The 27,184-nt window shown below is 43.8% G+C and overlaps 1 protein-coding gene across 1 annotated transcript; it reads right to left on the reverse strand.

The window, feature by feature from the left end:
• Window positions 1–561: 561 nt before the first annotated feature.
• On the reverse strand, window positions 562–26,945 carry SUMF1 (sulfatase modifying factor 1). The gene is made up of 9 exons (XM_048957816.1): window positions 26,705–26,945; window positions 24,295–24,468; window positions 22,658–22,732; window positions 13,328–13,410; window positions 11,770–11,892; window positions 10,947–11,061; window positions 9,955–10,068; window positions 5,346–5,405; window positions 562–2,080 (listed from the first exon to the last, which is right to left on the reverse strand). The coding sequence occupies exons 1-9, from the start codon at window positions 26,903–26,905 to the stop codon at window positions 1,970–1,972; spliced, it is 1,056 nt and encodes a 351-aa protein (XP_048813773.1). The 5' UTR covers window positions 26,906–26,945; the 3' UTR covers window positions 562–1,969.
• Between the last annotated feature and the right edge of the window lie 239 nt (window positions 26,946–27,184).

A 27,184-nucleotide genomic window follows, 5' to 3' on the forward strand; every position in this document is an offset into this window, starting at 1 on the left:
GTTATTGGGCCAAAACAAACTTCCACACACAGAGCAAGAAGGGACTGCAGGGCTGTTAGAAACAGCCGCACTAAAGGCCCATCACAGCGCACCTTTGTGTGAACAGCAGGGCTGTCAGCACTGCCTGCTGCCCTCGGGTGTGGACCGGAATCCTAAACGTGCCCTAGCAAGGAACTGAAAAAAAAAAATTGATATGAAGTTGTTTTTAAATAGCAAAGTGAACTTTCCACTATGCAGAGCTATATACAGCTTCGGTTCTGTTTGTTTTACTCCGAGGCATTTTTCCAGAATAAAAACGAAAAACAACTCCGCAGAGTCTTTATGAAGTGTATCTCTGAAGGCAGAATTATGCCTTTTAGAAAGGGAGAATCGATTTTATTAAGAATTAACAGGAGAAGATGTTTCTAATACACAGATTTAAAACCTTTCATGCTGGTAAAACGACCTCAGCATACAAAATATTTACCACAGAATCCTAGCTTTCACCACGCTGGCGTGTTCTGGAATCATTTTTTCTGTTGCTCACATGAGTTTCCCGCTGCCCCAGAGGCTGATGCTCAGGGAAGGGCTCCCCTGATGCTCTCCTGTGCCTCCCAGTATTGAACACCAAGTGCAGAGGGAGCTGGATGGACACAGGTTTGTATTCACCTCACACTGCATTGACCCGCACCTACTTCACTGCAAAGAAAACACTGCTGGGAAGGAGTGTCATCAGTGCAAAAGTTCTGTTAATCCACCACATTTTTCACTGTTATCTCTGAGAGCATCTGACAAGACTGCCGAGTTCAATCCATTTAACACAGGCACTCACACAGCCTGACAGAGGTCAGCCCCACTGCTGCATGACAGGTCCAGGAGGAGAGCCATGCTGGGGCAGAGCTGACAGCACAGACATTCCCTGTGAAGGCTCCAGTTAGCACAAGCACCCCCTGCTGCAGCAGTGGTAGTTGAGAACACTTTGTGACAGGGCTGAAATACATTCAGATCCTAAAATGAGGTAGTTCTCAGTATACCCCCTTCTCCTTGCTATCGTTATTCTTTTAAATAAGGAGGGGTTGTTTTATTTGGGTGTTTGCTTTGTATTGGGGAACAGACAACAGTTTCTTAGTTTATCTCATGAAACCTTAGGGCCCATGGTTCCATTTGCCATATTTTGATTTGAATGAATTCTATTCTAGCAGTCACTCATTAGCCTCAGTTTCCAGTGCCATATTTGCAATTTGGAAGTTCTGAAAGTAAGCCTACAACCCAGCCAAGAGAAATTCAAAGCACGTTGCCAGTATTTTTCCCCACCAGTGAAAGTTTTCAGCGTGAAGAAATGCTTGATATTTTATTCAAATACATACATTTCTAATTCTCACAGTGATGATTATCCCTCCCCCCAGTTGCAAAAGGCACTTCTTCCTATGGAGCAGTTAGTATTGCACCAAAAAAAGCACATTGCTGGATTTGATTTTCGCTGCCATTAGAATGCAATACACCAGCTGCACTAAGTGTCCCTGTGTTGTCTTCGTGTCTTTTCCAAATGGTAAGTATGCCTCCTACAAGGTTATGGAAGCAGTAACTGCTTCAGATTTCTTTTAGAGCTATCCAGGAGCCTATGAAATCCTCATTTATCAGATCTGAGTGTGGAGATTCAAACGATACATAAATACATTTAGTTATTAAAGAACTTTTCCAAAGGATCTACTAAATAAAATTAACATTTTAAAACACTGTCAGCATGTTTCTGCTCAGGTTTGTGCTTATGTAACTCCAGGCTACTCCCACTGAAAGCAGTACCTCTAAGAAGCTTGGTCGTGATGAAAGTCCAGGCCAGGTTTCCCAAGCATAGGCACACACAGCTTCAAGCAGTGTTGGTGAGTGCTGGAATTTTCCTGTCCAACAGGAACTTTAAGCACAAGATTTTCCATTCTCAGCAGCAGGTAACACTGCACGCCTCCTCCCTGAATGCAGTGCAGCCATCTGGTCACTGTGGGTCCGGCAAGGCATCCGCTGCACAGCGAAACCCCAGGTTTGAAGCTGAGCTGTCAGGGGTGTTTTGGCTGCGGGCTGCACAGCGATACCTGTAGCAATAAGACTAGAGAGAAAGAGGGACAAAGATCACTTCAGAGCCTGTCTCATCTTGGGTTACTTCAGGCAAAAGCTTGTTAAAAGTGATAGAGCAAACCATTTCAAATGCAGCTGGGAGGACCAACGAACCAATGCAGGTCAATGTCACTGTGCTAGAAAGAAGGTAAATATCAGCATAACGAGAGCAACTGCAACAGACACAGGAACTACTTTGATGTTATCAGACATTTGGCCATTCAGAGGGCACTAATAATGCATCCTGCTCCAACCAAAGCAGAAGTGACTGCCATCAATGCCTTCATCTCTATCAAGATACTGATGGCCAATAGTGACCAGGTGCTGACAGCTGTCAGAAAGCATTTTGCTGAATGAAATGTAAAAAAGGAAAGAATGACCAGAAAAAAAGCTTTTCCCCAGTATGGTCAGGATTTAAAGGATATTTGTAATTGAAATATAATCTGGACCACTGGCTATGAAAATATTTGTTTAAAATGATGCCACTGCTAAAGTGATTCAACTGCACTGCATTGCAGAGATCCCAACAAACAAGGCAAGGCCAGAAGTCTTTATAGTGAGATGCACACACTGGACTGGGAGGTGCTTTGTACACTGCCTGGCTGGGCAGATTTGGTCATGTCTCAGTGCACATTCATCTCATTATGCTCCTTAGGGGGAAAAAAGAAATGCTATTCAGTGTAATTTATTGTTAATTAGCTGACGTTAATCGTGGTGATTTCCAAACACCACAAAACCAACCAGGTTCAGCGCATAGCTACGTTAGGTTAGGCTGCCCAGAAGCAGTTAGCACTGCAGCAAGGAAGAACAGTTGTGCTGTTACCAGGAAAGGCTGCAGTGGCTGTACAGCTGTGGCACAGCCCAGCACAACGCACCCAAGCCGTGCCCCACTTCAACACACGTGGCTCAGGGATTTTTTCTCAGCCCTGCCCTCTGCTCAAGCCTCCAACAAGCAGTGCCACCTCCCTTGGGCTGGGTCAGCTGCACACAGTCAGGCTCTGAAGCACATTTCTGGAGCAACTGAGTTAAAAAGCAAAGTGCTGGGGAGGGAAGGAAGGGCTGGCAGTTGGTTGTTGGGTTTCTCCCTCCTTTAAATCCAAATCTTTTCAGGAATTTGGGCTCAGCTACTCAGCCACTGCCTCTGTACAGTTGTGAGGGCAGCCACAAGATGCCAGCGGGCAGACAGCACTGCTCCATGCAGCCCTGCAGAGGCAGCAGGACCACCACGCTCCTCTCTGCCTGCACCAAGTTCTCTCCATCTAAGGAGATGCTCAAAGCCCCATTCTTTGCAAGCTCTGATGCTGACACCAAGCAGAGAGCAGCTGTTGGCCTAAGCAGGAAGGGAGCACGCTGCTCTGACCTCGTGCTGCACAGGTCCAGCCCTCGATTTCAACAGCAAACTGTTCGGATTTGGAAGCTGGAAAGTGCATGCTGGATTCTTTGTCAGCTTTAAGAGGTAGAACAGCAAGTCTAAGTAGATTTCCAGGTAACCAATAAAAAGTCCTTGTACAAATAGCACTTGGATTTTTGTCTTGATACTCAGCCTAGTTTTATCACCTACAAAATACACCAGGACAGACCAGAATCTTCACAAGCCTTTAAAATGGGTCACATTATTCATCACCAAAGATGAATCTATTTGAGCATTAATTTAATCAAAACCACTAATTAACTTCTGACATTGATTTCACCTAAGAAGGAAATCAGTGTATAAAATGGGATCTCACTGTACAAATATTTAATTTAGTTATGAGGATGGTTTCCCAGCTGCAGACTTTGAAAGGGAAGAAGGAACAGAACAGCTTTTTACCCGAGTGCTTTCTGCAGTGCAACGTGAACAGTTTAATACATGATTTAAGAAAGAAAGAATAATGAAAAATATAAAGATAATGAAAGAAGCTTTGTGGACTCTATCCTGTATTTCCCACTCACAGTTAAGCCCCAATAACACGAATGGTGATTGCTCTGTGGCTGTACCCAGATTTCCAGGAAGAATTTCAAATCAGCCACCAAGCCAAAACAGTCATCATCCCCCAGCCATCCCTCTCCAAACACTCTGTATTGTTCGTGGGTCAAGAATAATTCTTGAAGAGTATTTAACTGTCATTACTGTGATGTAGTTCCAGAGGAAAGATCACTGAGCACAGATACCCATCCTAAAAAGTGGTATTTTTATTTTTAACCTGACAAACTAAAATGAATGCCTGCTGATTTCTACAGAAGATGATTTTCCTACAGCAAATAAGTATTTTTAATTAGGATGTAATAATATTTCTTACTAACTCCAGTACTGAACTCTTCAGCACTCTCCCCAGCATCAGAAAATGTTTATGACAACACTTGGGGTAAGAGCACAGCTTGGCAGTCACATCAGTAATGTATCCTTTGGAAGCTCTTGGCTTCTCCGTATTTCTTTACTTCTTAAAAAGACATTTACACAGGGCTGTGTGCCAACCCAACTCCTTTCCAAGCTGACCAACCTGACAACAGCAATTCAACAACTCTCAACTGGAAAATAAGCTCAGGGCTAGGAGTCCTCCAAGATCAAAAACCACCTTCTAGGAAGGAGTGAAGTGAGACTGAACAGAGAAACCCCTACAGCTTAAGCAGAGCCCATGGTAGATGAGAAGCACTGGCAGCTGCCACATTCCTGTCCCACCAAAGACATCGTGTGTGTGCTCAGACCCAGCTGCACACATCTCAGACTTAGAAATCTGCACTGAGTTAAAATTTGCACTGAACGTTTGTGGTACTTTCCAGGTCAGGTCGGCCCCGGTGATGTGAGAAAAAGGTTTTGAGTTTCAGATGATGAAAGGTCACCTGTCTTTCACACCGAGTTTCATATTGAGCTCCACATTATATAAAGATACACTTATCTAGAGCTGGAATCTCTTGAACAAGCAGTACCTTGGTCGAGTTGCTTTCAGTTTCCCATGCAACCGAAAATTCTGCAAGTCAGAACTAGAGGAGCTTTGGTTTTTCTGGCCAACACTATCTATGCTTACTTCCTCCTTGCCACACAGACATCTGTGTCTCCTTCCAGAGGGAAACAAGTACTATCCAGTAGAACAAAAAGAAATATCCATATAGGTTTATACAGGATGTTTTCAAGTTTCTGGTGAGGTCAAGTACCAGCTGCCCAGTACCTTCAGGTTAGGGTTATATCATCATAAATAAGGAGAATGCAAGTAGAAAGTGGAACCTGCTAACGACCCCCTGGTAAACAATTAATTGTGCTGTCAGCTGTTTCACAGTACCTTGTGGCACATGTATGATCCACCCTTCTTCACTCGGTCAGTCCCCGACGAGGGCCCTTTCTGCAGATGAGAGGACACTGTCAGCACTCACAGGAACAGCAATTGCCAATCATAGGGTTAGGGGAAGAAGCTGTGAGAGCAGGGAGATGGAGAACAGCATCCAAAGGTGCTCTGAGCAAACAAACCTTCAGCTGTGCCCAAACCAAAAAGCTTTAAAGCAGTTAAGATTCTGTAGTTTTTTACTTTTCCCAGGATCACATATTTCCACATACCAGCCTGCTATCAGTGAAAGATGAGACTCTCATCAGCCCCACGGCTCCATGTCACCACCACAGGGTGTCAGATAAACACATCCATGGGCTGCTTGTGGCCGGTCAGAGATGGGGGGCTGTAATCCCCACCATTCGGTGCTTACTGCCTCCCAGTCCAAAGTGCAGACTGAAGCACAAGCTAGTGACTGTGCTGCAAGACATTCTGTAACAGCTCCTGCTGCTGCGTGCTGGATCTCTCATTATGCAGCTTTGTGACAACTAAAAAGGTCTGCAGAAAGCACTGTGCTTACGAGCTACAATTCTGTAATTGCATGTCCATTTGCAGTGTAATGTAGGTGATTTACTTTAACTGCTTATGAAATTGGCTCTAGAATTGCTTTAACAAAGTTATTTCACCATTCTTCTTCAACTCCAACTCCAAATAATGGCCCACTAGTTCAAGGAGACACTGGGCTCCCATGATAATACTTCTGCTAGCTTTGTTGCATATTTATGGAGCATGTGAGCAATTCTCCCCTGTGGTTCCTTTTAGCTGAGTGAAGTAGTTACTACTGCTCTCATCTACTGCTTAACAGTAGAGACTCCTGCCATACTGCGTGTTCCTACTGTTGATATCAAGCATTCCTATAAGCTTTTTAGTGTCCATGTGCATTATGAATCTACTTTCAGGATGAAGCCACAAGAATATGTCCTATAAAAGCAACAAGATCAAGAAAAGCTGTTTTATTAGAGAAGTGGCAAGGCAAACCTAAAAGATAACACAGCCACTGAGCAGCCTCTCAGTTAATTTGCATGACGTTTTATTTCTGTCTACATTACGTTGGTGTGCAATCAAAACATTTCCTTATCACCTCCAAGCCTCAAAGAGCCATCCACTCAAGGCATAAACTGACATGGCTTCCACTGGATGTATAAATCATGCCTGTAAATCTACAGAAAATCTTATCAGAAAAAAAGGAGGGATATAGGAAGAAAAAAGCCTGTATTTTCTGCTAAGGCCATCACATACAACCAACAAATGCAGGCTGCAAAAAAGTCATTAGCTCAGTTTTTAGCAGTTAGAAGAAAATAATTCATTGCCACAGAGCATGGAGATGATAGAAGACAGACCACAGAAAGGTACCATAATAAGTGAAAAACAAACTACTTATGAAAAATAAAACCTGCCCGTTGTTGTTCTTCTCATGCCCAGCTGACAGCCCATGCACCCAGGACGTATCAGGAGGGTGCTGTGCTTGCTGCAAGGCATGAAGGACAAAGCCTTGACCAACAAAATGCAGCTACTGCAGCAAATTTTCCCTTCATGCTGAAGCCTCACCCTGAAACATCTCTCACTGCAAAAGCTTATAGGAAATCGGACAGAAAGAGAACTGGCCTCCTCCCACATTTACCGTCCTACAAGTATCCAAGGAAAAGCACATCCACACGCTGTGTCTGCTGGCTTCCAAGCCTGGCTGCTCCCCTAGGGCAGGTTTCCTCTTTTTCAACATCTCTGGAAGCTGCTTACCCAAAAAGTGCATATGGGGCACAATCAACTCAGGCAACCTGTTAATCTCATTTCAGAGAAGCCAGGGTACACCCAGCCGTAAGAAAACTGACCTAAAAAAGCCACGAGAACAAGCCAGAACACAATGGAGCTGTTCAACAGGATTTCCCATTACAAAATGAAACTCAAATCCAGAGCTTCAGTCTTTGCTGTGAGCTCTGAAGTGACTCTTACACTAAGAGAGGTGTGCTACTTGAGGGTTGGGAGGGCGGCTGTCCAATGCAGCTCTAACTGCTGGAGCACGTTGGGATGGGGCAGCGCACTGAAGCAGCATGAGAACTAAAGAAAACAGCCTCACTTCTTTCTATTAGTTCCAAATAACTTACGATACTCAATTTTTGCCTGGCAGAAGATACCTGATAACCATGAAGTTAAGTTGAACTCCCCTCCCCCAGCTTCCGAAGAAGATCACAGCACTGATACGCTTTACCACTGCACAAACCTCACACGGGGATCTCCAGTAATCTATGCTACTGTGAAACAGCATCCCTGGGTAGATAATTCTCTCACATCACTGCAGGTGAAGAGTTCATCACAACACTGAGGAAGTTCTCTGAAAGGCAGCCAGTGGTTGTGTTCTCCTCCAGTATGCAGCTCAGCTCCTCTACAAAGGCTCTGTGCATCACCTAGCTCCCTATCAGGGCCATACGGGCTGATCTGGAAACAGCACATTAGATGTACCAGATGTGTCAAGAAACTTCCACTAAGCTCTGACCCTCTTGAATCCATCTATCTTTCGGGCAAAAAGAATATACTCCATATATGGGTTATGTTGAGCTGTGCTCTGGAGAGGCTTAGGAGGTTGGCACTGATAGTTACAGCGCTAATGATTTCTAATGTCTCAGAAGATACTGCAGCCTGGCTATTCGGGGACGTGTCTTCACATTATGAGATTCAGTTTCCTTTTCCATTTCATCAGAACTCTTCAGAACTCACACTGGAGAGCCCAACCTCAGACACGATATCCTCACAACTTGTTTACAACTGAAAAACTAAAATCATAATTATTAACACCCAATAATTAAATCCTTTCCAAAGCATCTGGGAAATGTTTGTGTTGAATTTAAAAATCCAGGCCAACTCACATCCTCTTAAATTTAATAGAGAGCAAAATTCTCAAGTCAGATATAACACTTGTTTCCCACCATCACCTGAATTGAATGCAGAAGTACTACTGCACCAGCATTATAAATACAGCAGGAAGAAACGAGTGGCCAAAACTGAAGTGGCTGTTAAAGTGAGCAACAGATGAACAAGAACAGGGATAACTGCAATATGCTGCAAACTACCAGACCTGTGTTCTTTCCCAGGGACACAGATGCTGTTTGTCTCTGAAAGAGCAGGGGTGGATGCAGGGTCCTTCCTGTTCTGCTGAGGTAGCACATGCCCATCATTGTGCTTTGGTGCCAGGCACTGAGAGGAGAAAAGCAGAAGCTTTCCTGGCTCAGACCATGGTTACCACAGCCTGGAACAAAAAGCTCAATGCTGCTTACTTGCTTCCTCCTACTCTGACTTACCAGGCTGCACTGAATCAATACTCATCTACTCTGACAAGAAAGTTCTCTGACTTTGTTCTTCACTTTCATCCAGATCTACATTCTGCTAACTATTCAAGGCTTCATCTTCATCTTGTTTCTTTGGTTGCTTTCAGCTATTGCTAAGCTATTGAAGACTGCCTGTGAACAGAAGTTACAAAATAGCCCACCCAGTTTTTAAAAATCAAGCAAGGAAAAAAGCTACAGTCAAAGCAGTTCAGTCACCTGGAGAGATGTATGTAAATCCACCATCTGATCCATAGTTAAACCTACCAAATAAAACCTGTGGTGTCTTCCTGGAATACAAGTAACCTGGAATCAGCCAATGTGCTTGGTACATTAAGAGGTCTCCATCAGTGCACTGAAACTGCTAGAACAGACCTCGTGCAATTAGGCCCAAGGAGGTACCTCATGCTGGTGACACCATCCTGATGAAACGGCAGAATGTCAGCCTCTGCAAGCACTGACCAGCAAAGTTTAACAAGTTCCTCAAGCTGCTTCCAGCTGCTGACTTCCCACAGAGGTCTGTGATTATGCCCAGCACACCAAAGACAATATGTACAAGACCACAGCGTGGGGATACTCAAATCCTGCAGGAAACAGATAGCTCCTGCCCAGAGAGGCTTAACTGGTTTTCTCATTACAGATAACCATATCTGAACAAAACAAGTTCTGTGAGAGTGGAGCAGTTCACTTCTCAGATTTAGTCATCCTAGATAAATGAGAGAGGATATGTAACATTAGAGCTTGAATCTGCTGAGAGATACGGTGCAAGAAAACCAAAACACAAAGCTCACTCTGCTGGGCCTCTTCCACTGGCTGCTGTAAAGATAACCAAAGATTAACCCCTTCAAAGCCCAGAAAGCTACTTCTCTCCATAAACATCAGCTTTATTACATGCTCAGCTTAAGTGAGCTAGTAAAATCCATTAAAATGATCCAGGATGGTTTGTTCTCTACCTAGAAAAAAAATAAATAGTGCAGCTTGTAGCAAAACATCCCCCTCCCATTTATTCCATTGCATTAGCAAATTCTTTACTTGTTTCATCTGACGTCAGTTTGGAAGCATTCAACTCCTAACCAATGGCAGAGGCCAAGAAAAGAAAATGAAATTGCAGTACTGCACTGCTATTTCAGTGCTGGGGACTTGTGGTGTGACACACAAAGAGGAGCAAAGAACAGTAGGTTTCTAATCAGCAACCAAACCCAAGTAGTAAGAGGGAGCCGTGCCCTTACGTGTGCCATTAGTATACTCACAGGGTCATGAGCTTCATCTGCTGAATGATGAACAGCCCACCAGTCAGATGTCCACTCCCAGGCATTTCCTACAATGTTGTACAAGCCATATCCATTGGGAGGAAACGCAGTGACCTATACAAGACAAATAACTGCCAGTTCTTCAAACCACCCCACATGAAATAAGGTTTTTAAAACCTGAAGACCATTTTGCTGTAAGTTGATTTCTGCCAAGAGCTCAGCCTTCGTGTCTCACAGACAGACAAACCAGCAGTGCAGAACTGTGACGCATTGGCTTACTCCACTTCAGTAAAACAGAACAAAAGAATGAACAGCTATGATCCTCCATGTTCGCAGCACTGTGCCCATTATGGCACCTGGCCTATTCTCATCAATTTTGCTGACTGATCCTCTCAAGAGGAGCACTGTCTGACAAACAAACACAACAGCACACAGCATCAGCACTCGTTCCTACAACTTCTACATTCCCCTTCTGCACCTAAGAAAACAAGAATGGCTGTCAGCTCATCCAAGCACAGATTTCTTAACCGATTAAACTTCTAAACTGCCACTTAATTCACATTCCTATCTTGAAAAAAAACCCACCCCATTGTTTGCCATAGTGGACAGGCTCCAAAAAGGGAAGCTGCATTTCTTTTACTGTACAATTTTTGTAGCTTGGGAACACCTAATCAACAGTGAGAGCTAAAAAATGGCAATGCCAAAAGTAGAGGCATGAGGGAGTTTCAGCATCTGACTCAAAAGTGCTTGGAAATGGGGAAAAGGGGTCAGTTTGAGAAGGACTAAAAGTTAAAATGCAGGTAATCTTTTCAATTAAGCTTTTAAAACGTATCCATTGTTAATATTCAAGCCTGCAGTGAAATATACAGGAACTTGAAAATCAAAAGGTAAAAGTACAGAGATGGAAAACATCCACATTCATTATGTTGAACATGGACCTGGATGTTAGGAAGTTAATTTCCATATGGTGATTCACTTTGAGACACTCTTACCGGTGCAGTTCCTTTGTATCCATCTTCTGCAGTGTTGTTACTTGGGAAAACTCCCTGCCAGATGTTTGCATAATGCTGACCTTTGGGCTGAAGCTTGTTGCCCCATGGGAAAAGTCTATTAAAAGACAGAAAAACAGTTGTCAAACTCTTATTTTATTCTTTTTAATAAATGAAACACTTTATCCATCCTTTTACTGACCACCTTACTCTGGGGAAGCTGTTTGTATTTCAGTTCCATTTGTACTAACACTTTCTTTAAGCACGAAGGCTTTAAAGAATAACAAGGCTTCTACAAGGGCAAATTGTTACCAAATGAGGGAAAGGCAGCCCTTGCTAGCACTGCCATGTGCAGCATGCAGTTCAGGACACAGGATGGAGGGGTCAAAAAAACAAAAACAAAAAACAACAACTGTTGTTCACTTGGTCTCCCCCTTCTCCCATAGGCCATGGTCACCTAAAAGGTATATCCACTGATCCTAGTGCTGTGAAGCAACACACGTAATTACTTCTCAAGCTCCTTTGTAACTCCTTCAGTCTTGGCACTAAGCCCTTTTTTGTTTTATCCTCCACCTCCTGCAGTAGCAGCAGTCCTATACCTTGGCTTTGTATCACATCTCACCCTCCTGGGTTCTTTGCATTCACTTTCTGCTATACATCTTAGGTGACATAAAGCAATTCGTTCAGAGAAAGCCTGCATTACATTTACCATGGAGGCATACACTATACAAGACAGGCATGGAGGGAAATAAAAAAACCCTCTCAGCTTTTCCTTATCTAGTAACTATCAGTTTTAAACACGATAAGAGACATCTGTGGCAGGTACCTTTTCTCAAGGCCCCCTCGACAGCTGTACTCCCATTCAGCCTCTGTTGGTAATCGCTTCCCTGCCCACGTGCAAAATGCTACAGCATCATTCCAGGACACGTGAAGAACTGGATGGTCCATCCTGGAGGGCAAAACAAACAGGAAAGGCCATCAGCAGAAGCAGGTAGTCTCACAGCAGTGCAGAAGAAGGACTTCACAAAATTCTGAAGATGTGGCCACAAAACACTGTGAGAAAGTTTACGCCTTCAGTTTGAACCAGACAAGTTACCAGATCACTTTTACAGAAAATAAGCTATTTAAAGAAAAACAAGGAGCTCTGGTAGGTGTTGGATGGGTAATGCAGCCACCAGACAGAACGATGAATGTGCTTTTATGTGTAGCTCCACAGCAGCACAAGTCTGGTACAGCTTGCACTCTCTCATATCAGGAACCTGCTGCACCAAGAGCCAGCAAGGAGCTGCTGATTTGCTGCCTTCTGGGGAAATGCTTAGAATCCCAAAGGAAGACACCAGAAGTAATTGAAGACTGCAGCAAGACCCATTTCTCAGCTGACTTCATAGTATCTTAACAAGTAACTAAGACTTGATAGGTAAATATACATTGCAATTTCATGGCAAATAGGATCACTGTTCAATCCCTTGCACACTCCTCTTTTTGCTGCAGGTTATTTGCTTTCAGCTGTGGGGTTTTTGATGTAGAGCAACATGATCTTTTGCAGCACCCAATCCAGGAAGCAGTCACCTGCAGAAGTTTAACAAAAAAGTATTTTTCTGTGTTCTTTAGGCAATTCACAGTTTACAGAAAGGCTCCCATCTTCCCCTTGGTTTGTTTCCAGGACTGCACTTGGAACCCTATGCTCTTTCCAGAATGAATGCCCAATTATTCTTGTCACAAGGATCATTCCATCTGAGCCTCTGACAGACTGACAGGCTTCAAGAGCTGAGGATACTGATCCAGAGGAATTCCTATTCACTTCTCTTCTCTGCCTTGTTTTAACAAGCCTGTTAAAACAGCCTGCACCTATGGAAGCAGAATACTGCTTTCATATGGAAGCTCATAGCAGTTGTACCAGCCTAAGTTTGCACTATACTTCTGCAAGGCAAGATTTGCATGGCATTTTTCCAGCTGTTATGTGCTGACTGTGACCTCAATTTCTCAATCTCCCCCTAACAATGCCTCCACATATTATCTCTATTTTTGCCTCAGATAATTCTTTCATTGCCCTTGGAGAAGAGACAATGGATTTGTTACTAAGCAGTTCAGCCATCAGATGATGTTACATTAACCTAACCCTGTTCTTAGGGGACTCAAAAACATGCCAACATCCACTAGATCTAGGCTAGAGAGCCTGGCTATTTCCAGCAGCAGTTGTGAAACTTTAACTAGTTAAGCAGTTAGTGTCAACTTCTTTGTCATTTGCCTAGTGAGAGAAGTAATTTAAGAGGTCAAAAATGAGGACACTGACACCTAAGTAAGCACCCAAGTCAGGTAAGATGTTTACAGGCATACTTACAGCAAGCAGTGTGTATCATAACAGAACAGCTCTTACACCTTACCTGCTCAGGATGCTGGAGCCAGGACCCTCGGGTTGCCTCCAGTTGGCTCCCTTCACAGGCAACCACCAGGGAGCAGCTGCAACCTGAAAGGAGACAGAAATGGACAGGGAAGATGCTCTCAAATTCCCATCTAAAAGCTATTCTGAAAAAAACAAGTCCAGTGACAAATGGCTGTAAAGCTTTAACTCAGTGCTCAAGGCTCTGCTTGTAGCTGGCTTACCTACTACATTGCACATCACCTCTGAGGAACCAAGACAATCTCTGGATTCACATTACAACATTGCTGGCCAGAAAATAACCAAAGGTATGGATCAGAACAGTGAAAAACATACCCAAAAAATTAATAAGAGGCAGGCAAAACCTTGAGCATACTTCCCTGCAGTGCTGCCTCCTGGCTGTCTCTTTCTGTGTGCAGGTGAGATTTTCTCACCTGCACACCTGATTTAAGCCAGGGTTTATTCCTTGGGAAGGCACGGCCTTCAGCACACTTCCTGAGGCAGATCAGACTGTCCTCTCTGAGATTCTCATGTATAATTCCTCTGAAAGCACACGTCAAATGCACCTCGGGTGGCAGTGGTTGACAAACCACCTAGAATATTAGAGTTTTCCTCGATCTTTTCACAGCATTGTTCCCACACTACATTCAGACCAATTAACCTCCTGGCTGATTCTGGTCTGACACATACTGCAGGGATAAGAAACAGCTTTAGCTTAAAGAGTGTTTTCATTTCAATTATTTTCTCCCCAGACTCCATGTTTTAGAATAACTGAAACAAAATCCTGATGACATCCTTTAACAAGGGTCAAAACACACATCTTGCAACACTTCTGCTTCCCAGCTAATTTAACTGAATCTGAAGTACTTGCTGTCAGCTTCCAGAAGGTGGAGACGGGAGAGACACAGAAGTGAAGCTTTATGTATTTACTTAAAAGTTGGCTTACTGAACAACATCAAGCTCACAAACTGAATGCTGTGTAACACTGCAAACATCCAGCACTTCTCTGACCAGAAGTCTCCAATTTGGCTTTGCAATACCAAGGAAGTATTCATGGAATACACTCATTTAAGGACTTCTCCTACTAGGTTTACTTCCAAGTTACCAAAGCAGTAAAATCTCTTAAAGATCTTGCTTTCTGATCTCCCTAGTATGAGGAGGAAACAAATCGATATCAGCCACATAACTGTAGCTCAGGATGTAACAAAACCATTGACCCTCTCTACAATTAGAGGCCCTCATGCTTTTTTTGGGAGGAGGGGAAGAAAAGTATTTGATCTCTCACTAGAAGCTACAGCTTTGTTAAGGAGCACTCAAACCCCAAACAGGACTTTCCTTCAGCTCAGCTCTCATAGCACTATCTGAAGCCTCAGAATGGCCAAGCTGCTGATCAGATACTACAGATAACAGGCTTAACACCAGCCTGATTTATCCAATTCCCTGTTTTGAGCTTTAGTCTACACTCAAGAGAGGACAGAAAGCTCAGGTCAGAATTTGCCAACTCTTACAGCAACAGAAAAGAGCCACAGTTCTATTCGCTGAAAGTTCTCCCTGAATACAAAATACCAGGAGTAGGATTTTAGCCTGACAGTCACTGAGTGCAATACAGCATTTTATCAGTTAAACTGCTACTTTTCAGAAGAATCTCTGCAAATGACTGCAAAGACTTGCACCACAGAAGACTAATTTTGGAAAACATTTTCACTGTGCAAAAGAAAAAGCAGATGCTTTCGATCAGAAGGGCTTATTTTAAACAGAAAAAAATAGTCTCTCTGCATGAGAGCACTACGTGTGCTCATCTTCTGTTTCTGGCTGAACTGAACACCAAACGGCTGCCAATACCTTCAGAACACCCAGATCTTCAGAGGACGCTGATAACAGTGATGAACTACATGCAGCCTCCAATAATTAACTGGAAGCTAATTTAAGGCAGCCACTGGCAGCACTGAGCACGCACCAGGATGCTCTTTCCAAAAGTGAAAGTCACGTACCTGAAATTTACAGCCCTTTCAAAAAACTTCTCAGAAGTCTGCAAAGCTTTTAATTGCTCTAAATCTAATTAGCGGGAAAGCTAATTAGTAATATTACAACATCACATTTAACACAGCAAAGCTCTCCCTTACCACTAATGAGCTTAGCTCCTTTCGTAACGCTCCGCATTCTCATGCCTCGCTGCTAAGTGTGCTCTGTGGGCTGGCAGGAGACTGCTGAAAAAGCAGCAGCAAAGGCTGCTGGAGAGATCCTGAAGAGATACTGGATTAGAAGAGGCTACCGGATCTGTACTGATTCCCTCCTTATAGCATAGCTATCACCTGTAACAGAACCAGCTAAATGAGGCTGCTCTAGTGTTGCACAGCAGCCCTGGTGCATAAGGAAGGTGCAGTTCTGGTAGCAAGGAGCATTTTGGAAGCAGAAAAGCTCGGTGCTCATTCTGGTCTGATCAAGAGGGAAACGTGGCATTATCCAGCTCTGCTTCAGGATTAAACTTCAGGAACTCACTGTTCTGCTTATCACTGTTAGTACTGAAGAAATGAGAACACATGATAACGCCATGAAGATCAATAGGAGCTTCAACCTATTTGAGTTTTCCACTCAAATGAAGCAATTTGCTGAGCTGAAACCTACACTCCCACTATCAGCTTGCATTAAATTTAAAAAGCTTTAAGTACTCAATTTTCTTATCGAGGTAGGCTGTGATATCCTCACTTTAACTGCTCCATTAACTGGTGACTTTTCTGACAACTTCACAACTGCCTTGAAGAAAAATTCCAAAAATTACTGGATAGGGAAACATCAGCAAAGTCAGTTTCATCATCGGCGTTATGCCATGTTCCTGGCAGTGCAGAAACAGTAGGAACACATCCCACATAAAACACAACCACAGCCAGCAGCCATGAAAACATCTGTATTGATCTTGGGGCTAACACAGCACTGGCCACTTTGGAAGCTTCCCCTCCCCTCAAGCCTCACTTCAGCCCCAATTTGACTTTCTAATCACATTTATCACATCTTTAATTTGCAAAAGCATCCTCTTAGCTACAAAAGCAGCGTGTGCATAGGCTGCAAGCAGGGAAGTTAGGAAGCATTATCTTTGAGAAATACCCAGTGGTGTGGAGATCTTCACTACTGCGAGGTAGTAGTAGTTTTTCAGTCCAGAATATCATTTTGAGTTGAAGATTTGCAGATACACAAATCTGTTAACTTTTCTTCCTCTATGCCATATCCTAAACTTTGTGCAGCTGACTCATCAACTGAGGAATGAGGCAGACAAAAGACAGAAAATTCAGCGTTTTTAGTAGGGCAAGCAGTTTGAAAAATAAAAATTTAGAGCATACTGAGTAACAGATGAGCTACTGGCATTTTCCCTTCAGAAACTACAGAAATCTCTTTAGGTTAGGCCTGAGCCACAAGCCCCATTACACCTATTATCATTGGTGTATCATTCTCATGCCCCTCAAACCCTTCCCCTGGCTAAGATTGGGGCAGAGATGTCTCCCACCACCCCCAGGCTCATTATCACAGCACCTCCCTCCCCTGCAGCAGAGCTTCCTGCTGTCTGCAGGTAGTGTTACCTGCACCTGCCTGCAAAGCGGGCCGTGGATCTGCTGAGCCCTGGGCTCAGCCCCAGCAGTGCCAGACGCCAGCAGGCAGCAGCTATTCTGGTCTGCCGTGTTAGCATGGCCCTGCTCAGGGCTGACAGCCACCCACCAACGCTTTGGCTGCTTGCTGCCACTTCACGTCCTGCTCAGGATAAGAGGGAAACCAGTGGAAGGCACAGAGATTTGCAGTCGAGCTCAGAACACATCACACGATGAGGGGCAGTTTAAACAGGCGGAGCTGTGCTGTGGCTCCTGCTCAATTGAAAAGCTATTTTCCAAACACAAGGCAAAGCCCTTCAGCAGATGCACACTGCCTGCTCACCTCAGCCAGCCTGCAGTGCTTCTTCTCCTTTTTATCAGCACACTGCAAACGGCACAATCATGACCTATTTCTATGCAGTACATGATCCCCATAGCAACAGGCTTGTGTTTAAATTGAAACAGCTGTAACTGAGTCAGGGAGACATCACAAATGTAAATAGTGAGAAAGTGAATAGGGATTCAAGGCTCAGGACAAAGAAGAGATCTTTTCCAGCTTGTCACAGTAGCTGCAGCAGGGACTCTATGTATGCAGCTATCATTCATACCTGCACTTGAAAATGCTCTGCAACAGGACAAACCTTCTGTAATTAGGTACATAAACTGAACTGAAACTTGATTGTGAGATTCTCCACCACGTTGGGAATTCAGTTCAATATAGTAGTTGGAAGCAGGAAGTTGAAGCATCCCCCCACCCCCATGATAACTCATCCTGGACATCACCAGCACCTGTAATGTTACCACAGGTCTTACATTATTGATTATATCAGTTAAAATCTCAAGCTCCACCAAAAGCTGTAGTTAAAGAAGAATCTGTTCTCACCCTCCTAAGGTTTTCAGCCTCCCATATGAGCTCAGAAATGGAAGCAAAAAGGCTAGATGTTTAATACTGAATATTGATATTGTTTGCATTATTGTTAAGAAGTTTGAAATTAAAGCACTGCAAAGATGAAGCGTGACAGTTTTATAGAATTAAATATGTTTTAAGTCAGTTAGTGAAAGGATTTCATATTTAACTGGAAAAGAGCACTCTACCTTTCTGAACAGACATTTTCCTTCACATAAGAAAAGGTTATCTCATTCAAATAGTAGAATACTTCAATGCCATTTCAATTCTCCAAGAAAAATAGCCAAAATTATTTGATACTAAAATCCAGTGAGATTGATTAAGTGCAAGTTCTGGAATCCAGAGAAGCTTCCTTTGAGGAGCTGATATTCCTGGTGAGTTCCATCTCTGGAAGCTCATTTTTCAGCCAACATCTAATTTTGCACTCCAGCTGGTCACTTTTTCCAAGTGAACATAAGCTTTAAGAAAGAGGCACGCACAGATGCACCTACAGCCTGAGGAACAAGCTTCACCCAGCTTTAAAGCTGGAGTTTATGCTGATAAAGATAGACCAATATTACTGGTTAATTTCCAGTGAGAACTGCGAGCTTCTTTCCTTGGTCTCAAGATCGAGTGAACAGTTTAAGAAAATCGAGACCAACAGTTCAACAGCTCCACCTCCTCAGCTCCTTGCAGGGATTTCTGAAGCAATGAGGCCTGCAAGAAGGAAGCTCACCCATCTCTTCCTTTGATTTCAGTTTCCTCTGAAAGGTTTCTGAGAAAGCAAGAGCCAGCTGCAGTGGAGGTGACTTAAAGTACCAATGGATGTGACTGCTTAAGCAGAATATATGTTGACATCTTAACAGTGTCAGGAACTGATACAATAACCTGATCCCTTTTCCCCTATGCCACAGATAAGCAAGTTATTACAAGCTGACAAGAGGTGCACTTTCCCAAGTCCATAGTGAACACTGGGAATGCTGTCCTACCTGCAAGCACGAGTATTTCAAATGAATCCTGAAATGCACAATGTTTTCCTCATTATCTAGAGATAATGCTATAAATGAGTAAATTTGTACAGAAAGACTACTGCAGAGATTCCAAACAAAAAGGGATTAAAGGTGTCCAATAGTTCTAGACTGAGAGAACTCCAATTTAACAGTGCTTGCTGAAGTCTGCCAGCAAACTGATTTCATTGCATTCTCAGGCCGTAAATTAAGTACTACCTGAAAATAAATGGAGAAGCAGATTTGAATGCACTCGGTCTCCTCACTGCAGAGTCCATCTGGCCTAAAGGCAAAAATTAATTCTATCTTCCACAAGCCAAGGATTAAAATGTTCCCACAACTCTCTGGTGAGCAAATTTGACATACTCTGTGCTTCAGACTTGGTAAGTGCTGTTCTGTTTACCTTTTTCATAGTAGCTGCACAGCAAGCAAAAACTCTTGCAATTATTTGCAAGAGCTCTTAAATCCCTTCACAGGCAAGTACACCTCACTGCCTGCTCATCTGGCAGACACAGCCTTCATGATCTTCTCTCTAGGAAGCATTGAAATCCCACACAAATGAAATAATGGCACCAGCCATGGATTTCCCCTCTCCACTTCCTCCTTAATTCAGTCAGGGAGACAAGCGGTCAGGCAAGCAGTCTCATCACAATACACAAATAAACATCATCTCTAAGTTTTGAGGTCTTCTTTCCCCATCCACCTTCCCATCCTCCAAAAACAAGAAAGAAAAAGCACTGACTGCCCAGCTGTTGGCAATTCTAGTTTGTGCTCTTGGATATTCACACTGAAGATCAAGTATCCAGGAAAGGCCACAACTTAATACATGTAATAGATGCAGTAAATCAGCAGATGATTTTAATTTATGAAGCTATCAAAACAAACAAGCCCATGCAAGTAGTTCTGTTTTCAAAGGTCTTCCCTCGCCCTGCAAAATCCTACAAGAGAAGAAGCCCATGCCAGTTTTGTCAGCATCACCTTCATCTGTGACCATGCTACATTTCTACTCTCTGCCACGTTACCACAGCAAACTCAAGAGACCAAAACTAAAACCTGCATCTCCAGAAGCCTAGAACAATTCAGTTACTGGTTGCTACACCCCTTTTTACTGTTTCCTTCCACACAAGGGTTTGGTCCAACCTACATTCTTCAGCAGTGGATATCTAGGAGACTTCACCTTCAGGAAACGCACACCCAAAGCTCCAACAATTACTCTACGTGCTAAGCTGGCTTGCTCCTGATCAGCTTTCACAGCCCCACCTCTGTGCTAGCGTAGCTGTCTGCTTCTTTTCAGGGACTACAACAAAACCATTCAGATAAGACATGGAGAAGCCTCAGTGCCCAAATAGAGCAAAATCCCAGACAGATATCACCCCCACCTCCCCCCCCCCCCACACACACACTCCACTATAATCACAAGCTGTCAGACACAAACACATTTGGTTCAATATCTTCACTCCACCCTTTCCTAATTTTTCCCCTGCATTTGGAATACTACTCACAAAATGCACACCCCTATTGCTTTTCTTGTGTTCACATCTGCATTCAGCTGGAGAACAGCCTCAAACCACATCTAAGCCAAGAAGGCAAAGCAGTAATAGAGTCATTTTTCCCATCAGTTTAGTGCAGTACAAATGACACTTGAAGAGTAGAAATAAGCCATAGATGTTCATGATGATGGTTATGGTTCAAGATACATACTACACTTCACAATACCAGCTGACTCAAGTACACTTGGACAAAGAAGCCTTAGTCTTCTCTAGTGCTGATCATGACAACTTATTGAAGCAGATCAAATTCATGCTGCTTATACCTTCTCTAATCACATCAACAGTTACACTGTGGTTGCCAAGTTTTAAAATATGTTCACTTTTTATTTTTTAATAGAGTTAGATTCCTTTCATCTTTTTCCCTCAGCTGGTATTAGCAGAACTGAAGCATTTCAGGGGCCATCTAGCAAATCAGAGGCTACCAGTGTTTCTGCTGGTGGTTCAGCAGATCTCTAGGAAGGATTTGCTTCTGCAGAGCCCTTAGAATCCCTCACAGTAGCTGGAAAGCTTCTGCATCTTAGCTTCTTGTCATTTGTCTATAGCAACGTGTTCCTTGAAAACAATGCATAGCAAACTGCCAGTGCACATCTTTTAGTTTGAGTAAGAGGGGACAAGCATTGCCTTCACACAAGGTGTGTCTGAGAAGCAGTCTGAGTTGCATTCTGAAGTCACATCCACGTAGATGACACTTCTCTTCCCTGCCACAGAAAAAACACTCACCTGTTCTGGTCTACAAACTGTGCTGTCAAAGGCAAAAAGAAAAAAAAGAAAACCACCAACCTCTGCACAGTACTCTCAACATCATAATCTCCCAAAGAAAACGCATCCAAGAGCAACAAAAAGACAGAGCTGTGACAGCTCTATACAACAAAGGACTAAGCTGCATGCTCAGACACTAAGTTCTCCTTTCAGCCCCACCACTGATCTGCCTTCTGACACCTCTCCCCTGCTCAAGAGCCTTCCCAAGAGTCAGATGGTATGCAGCTGGTAGGGGGACAAGCAAACCAGAGGAGGAAAAAAGACATTTACTTTTTTACCTTCTCACAACATTACAGTGTTTCAGAGCAGAAGTTTGCCCACAGCAACAGCATGAAGTGCCGAACAAGGCAGGCAGTCGCTGTTTCACCAAAACAATCAGTACAATCTTTCTCCATGTCTGTTTCAAAGACACTCTTTATGCCAGTAACTTGCAGAATGACCTAATAAGAAATACTGAAAAACACAGCAAAAAAAACCAGCTCCTGGAAAGTTTACTTTAAGCAAGCACAGAAAATGCTCATTAAAAAAAAAAGCAGCCAAAAAGACCAGTGTGGGCTCTGTTCCAGTTCTGTGGCATAATGCTTGCTCTGTTAGCACTACAGGCAGTACTTCAGGATCTGGCTGACACACCCAGCAAGTGGCTCCCAACATTGTGTTTGTTTACACCAGCAGCCAGGACTGAACTTACACTGGAATTCTGTTTATTTCTTTCAACAGAAGGCCTGGTTGGAGATTTCTCAATCGTGGAACTAAGGCAGGAAAAAGAATTCTTCCATACTAACAGCTGAATTTTCTCTTGTGGAGCTGGGATGATTGCAGTTGCATTTATTCACCATTCAGCACCAATGATGCTAGTATTTGGCTACTGCAATGTAACCATCTCAGATCCCACAGGACACAAATGGTGACCTTCAATAAAATATATCTACTATCCTCATGCCCTTTCTTTCCTTGCAGTAGGAAAACAAATCCCGCATTTTTGCCACAGTCATTTACAGCACAGACTCACAGAGGTCAGAAGTTTCAATTAGTCTCTTCTAAGTAAAATTAAGCTCTACCAATGTACTCCCTCAACCAAGAGGTCAGTTTATATAGAACTATCAATGCTGATCACTCCCATTTGCAAGGAAAATTCTATTATTTTGGTGAAAATGACTCAATACAAAAACCCTGGGTGCTCTCAGCTGTTTGACATAACATGTACTAATTTCCTTCCTTTTTAGCTACCAGACTCATGTGGGTTTTTTTGCCTTCTTTTTTTCCCCAATACTCAACTCCCCTAAAGGAGAAAACTGCGTCAGCTCCAGCTTTACAAGCAGTGCAGCCACTGTCTGAACAGAGACCTGAGAACACTGTCTTGCCTTAGAGGAAGAGAACTGGAAAGAAAAATAGCAAGGCAAGTGGGATTCTACAGATTTCTTAAAAACTCCTCCATACATCACCTTTTTGTATAGTGGTTTGGAAATATCATAATTTAAACATTGTTGCCATAATTGCCAAACACTTCTACCCCAGTGATTCCCAAGCAGGCTTTTTTTTTTCCACATTACTCACTGCCTGATGGATTTCAGCCTTGACTTCTTCACTCAGCATTCCCTCAAACACAAAGGAATCTCCGAACTTCTCCGCCTATGGAAAGAACAAGATTTGATCACATTATCAAAGGAACATTATTCTTAAGATGCCAGTCGCATCTAGAGCTTTATTCTATCAAGAATAATGAAATTCAAACAGTAACTTTGAGTTGTTCTTCAAAGAATCTGTTTTGGAATGGAAAAGGCAGCATTTTATCACAGGATGTCATTGTTCTTAACAGCCACTGGACAGATGGCTGCTCAAAGAGCTTCTGCAAATTTTTTTTTTAATTTTTTAATTACTTCTGTTAATTAAAAATGCAGTTCCAATAGCCCCAATTGCTTTAACATGTTACAATGAATAATCTAACATTCAAGGACATATTGCTGTTTGCAATGAACAATTCTTGTTCAAACTCGAAATCATTACACAACCTTCGTTCATAATTGAGCCAAAAACTAAGAAGAGCTGCTTTTATCTAGAGCACTATTTCTATCTAAAAGGATTCTGTCTTCCTGATGAGAACCAGCTCAACAAAAGAACTCAGTAAAATGTCTCCTTTGAGACCTGATCATTACCCATGCCTTTATTTGCCTAAACGTTTGACAGGGTTTTCTGAAAGTTGTGTAGGAACAATTAGCTGTCAGGAAAGATCAGTGCCTCACGCACAGGTAGCTCCTTTCTCCCAAGTACTTTAGCATATTCTTTCTTATCCCATTGTTCCCAGTAACCTGCACAAAACCATTATGATACCTGCTATTACATCTTCTTTAGGCAGAAGAACCTCCTACCACTCAGCTTGTTATCAAGTAGCTGCAATGAACTAGCCTGCAGATTCCTCAACAATCACATAATTTTTCAAATCTCTCCACCTCTGCTCCTTTTAAATAAGGGGAAAAAAAAATATCAAACAATGTTATTGTACTGGTACAAAGATGTTCTAGGACCCAAAGGTTTTAAAAAAAGGGAAGTAATCCTCCTGTACTTGGGACTGGTGAGGCCCCACCTCAAGTACTGTGTTCAGTTTTGAGCACCTCAATTCAAGAAGGACAGTGAGGTGCTGGAGCAGGTCCATAGAAGGGCAACAAGGCTGTGAAGGGCTTGGAGAATATGCCTTATGAGGAGTGACTGAGGAAACCGGGGCTGTTTAGCATGGGGAAGAGAAGGCTGAGGGGAGACCTTATTGCTCTCGTCCAATACTGAAAGGTGCTTACAGCAAGAGTGGGGTTGGTCTCTTCTCACTGGTGATGAGGGAAATGGCCTTGATCTTGAAGGTTTTTTCCAACCTGAGCAATTCTCTGATTCTACTCTTCTAAAAAGTCTGCATAGGCATCTTCAGCCATCCGTTAGTTTCACCCAGGCTGCCTCAGCTTTTCGTTTCAGATATCAAGACACTGAAAGTTGCAGTAGCATCTATCTTCATGTCCTCATAGACTCCCAGGCAACAAGGCAAGACAATTCCATCTCTCTGCTACCTACATTCAAAATATTCTAGCATGCAAATCCCAATCAAATACTGCATTGCAATGTCCTTCAAAAAAGAAGAGGTTAAGTTTTTAATGTGGTTTTTCTCAACGTAGACAACAATGAGAAGGAACTACACAATGCCACCTTACCTCAGTGAGGTACCCAGTAGAATTCACAAATCTCTCAAATTCCTGATTGCTGACCTCATATCGATCCATATAGAAGCTGTTAACATGGACTCTTCTTGCAGGCCACTCTCCATCTTGCTGTATTTCAGGCTCATCAGTGCCCATGGTGAACACTCCTCCTGGAATAGCAACCATCTACAAGAGGAAACAGTTAACATCAACAAGTTATGAAAATATAAGACTGAGAAGCCTCTTATTGGTTTTACCCCCCCTCTATCTCATCTTTGGAGGTGCCTGTGCTCAGAGCAGCACCTGACAGATGAAAACAGCACAAAAAAATGACAGCCTTGACATTTCACTCACCATTTGCTTGAAGGGAACAGTAGGACAGAACTTAAACTGAGAGCAAAAATCCCATTTGTAGCTCTTTCTGCATTTAATCTGGGCAGTGCAGAATTTTCACCCCGGATAAATGAGCAAAAACATACTTTCTTACTGTATTAAAAGCCAAGAAGCAGTACAGAACACACATTTTTACTTATTCTTAGATAAGCAGTTTTACATTTTACTCAATTCCTAGGAAGACTGGAAAAAGAAACTCGAGATTACAGAACTGTCAAGCACTCTTCTGAGGACAAGCACAGCATGCATGTTTGCACACCAACTTCTTAGGGCCTTCATTTCACAGGAGGCACTTGCAGCATTTGATCACTAGTCACACTGCTAGCAGGCAGGCAGCGCCTGCAGCAACGTGGGCAGAGGAGACACAGCTTCACATCAGTATATTCCACTCTGGATGACTGGCCTTCACAAGTAAAGAACAAAAGCAAACGAGGAGCAAAAGAACATTTTTACTGCTTCAATAAAATGTCTTCCAGCCATTTTCCAGGGAAACAAAGTTTCCCTCCACTTTTCTCAGAAGGCAAAGGCCCCAGAGGTCTTGGCCCAATGCAGCACATGTTTCCCAAGACCCCCCCTGAAACCACAGGTGGATCAAACTATTTCTTGCCCAACAGCCATTCCCACAACACACAACAACACCCCCAGTCCCACTCAGAAGCCTTTGTTAGAATGACAAGAGACAGCTGCTGCTCTGCAATACCTCCCCAGGCAACGTTTGGTGGACTGATGCTACCAGGAGGCAGTTTGCCAAGATGTTGCCCAACTCATCAACACAGGAATGCATTAAGGAGGAATTGTCTGTCTGCTTTTTTTTTTCCTCCAGCATTCCAAAGTTCTTCTTTCACTTAGGTCTCACCCAGCAACACTTAAATTCATATAACTTGCAGCAGGGTTACGAGAAGCACTACAAATGCTTTTCCTTTGAATCAGCTACATTTAAAGTTAACTGTGTCCTCATTTACACTTCTCCACTACAAACGATCTGAGCACTTACAGATAGTCTGTAAAAGAATCCATAAAAGGGCTTCAGGATAAATCTGCTTACATTTTTCAGGCCTTTGGGAATGACAACATGGAAAGAGTTCACCACTTCCTTCTAACCTCATTCCAATGCACTGTAGCTAAAATAACTCCTTGAAGTAGTCTTCAAAGCAAGACTGAAATCTCACCAGTGAATCACTGTCTGAAAGTACGTGAAACATTAACTCATTCTTTACAGTCTAGAATTCATTTCCCAAACCTGAAAAATCCTGGCAGACTGCCCATCCAAGACTGACATCCATGAACATTGATTCCACAGGACTACCAGCCTCCAGCAAGGCACATTTCACAGCCCTACCTCCTGTTTGGAAACAGTACCTTCCCTTGTCAGCTTTATGATAACATCAGCACATTTGGTGTTAACAGTCTACAGGGCTCAGATGTCTGGCAGCATTCTTCAGCAAATAATGGTGGAATGTGGCATTACATGTTTCTGCAGCAATATCGCATCCAGAAAGAACACTGTAACATTAATTAAGCCATTAACAAACATCCAACTTCGAAGTACAGGTAGCTAACGACAAGGAACTAGACCTTAAGAAGCATCACAGCTGAACTACGGAAGCAGAAATCCAACAGCAGAGGCCGACAAACGTCATCCACTGTGCCGGGCAGTCAGAGACTGTTAGCCTTACGGCGAGACCCACAGTGAAACGCCAAGATCTGTTCCCTTCAACACCTCGTTTCCCATAACTGACCACGTCTCACGCAGCAGGGCACTGGGTGTCAGCAGGCCAGATATTAGGAACAATTTATTCTCTAAAGAGCGGTGATGCCCTGCACGGACTGCCCGGGGAGCGGAGGGGTCACCATCCCCGGCAGCGTTCAGAACGGTGGAGATGAGGCAGTGCGGGACGCGGTTCCTGGAGCTCAGTGAGGGCGGGTCGGACAACAGACGGCCCGAGAACGCGGCTCCGCGGCTCCTCGCCTCCCGCCCTCCCCTCGGAGAGCACCCAGGTTCCCGCCCCAGCCGCCGCCCGCCGCTCACCGGCCCGCGCCCAGAACTCCTGCCGCCGTTGGCCGCCGCCGAGTACCGCCGCGCCGCCGCCTCTCGCTCATCCCCACGGCCGCGACTAGCGCCGCAGCCGCAATTCCCGCCGGGAGCTGCCTCCTTCACGGCGCCGGCAGCCACCGTCAGCCCCACTCCCAGCAGCAGGAACAAGCGGCGGAGCGCTGCGGGCGCAGCCATGTTTGCAACAAGACCACGTGCCAGCCGCAGTCACGTGATCGCCCGCCTCTTAAAGGGGCAGCGGCGCCGAGCTCCTACTGCCCCTCAGCGGGGTCCGTTATCTGGAGAGGAGCTGCTGCAGAGAAGCTGGAGGTGGAGGGCGCCAGCAGCACGGAGATGGCATTAATGGCAGAGACTTGGACGGTGTTCGGGTCGAAGGCTCCAGTGTGCTGCGTTTAGTCTGAATGAGTTCAACAGCAAAGTGGAATGTGAGAGTGCACGGAGCCTTCTGGTGAGTGC

Source organism: Lagopus muta, chromosome 11, assembly GCF_023343835.1.
Source record: "Lagopus muta isolate bLagMut1 chromosome 11, bLagMut1 primary, whole genome shotgun sequence".
Lineage (NCBI taxonomy): Eukaryota > Metazoa > Chordata > Aves > Galliformes > Phasianidae > Lagopus > Lagopus muta.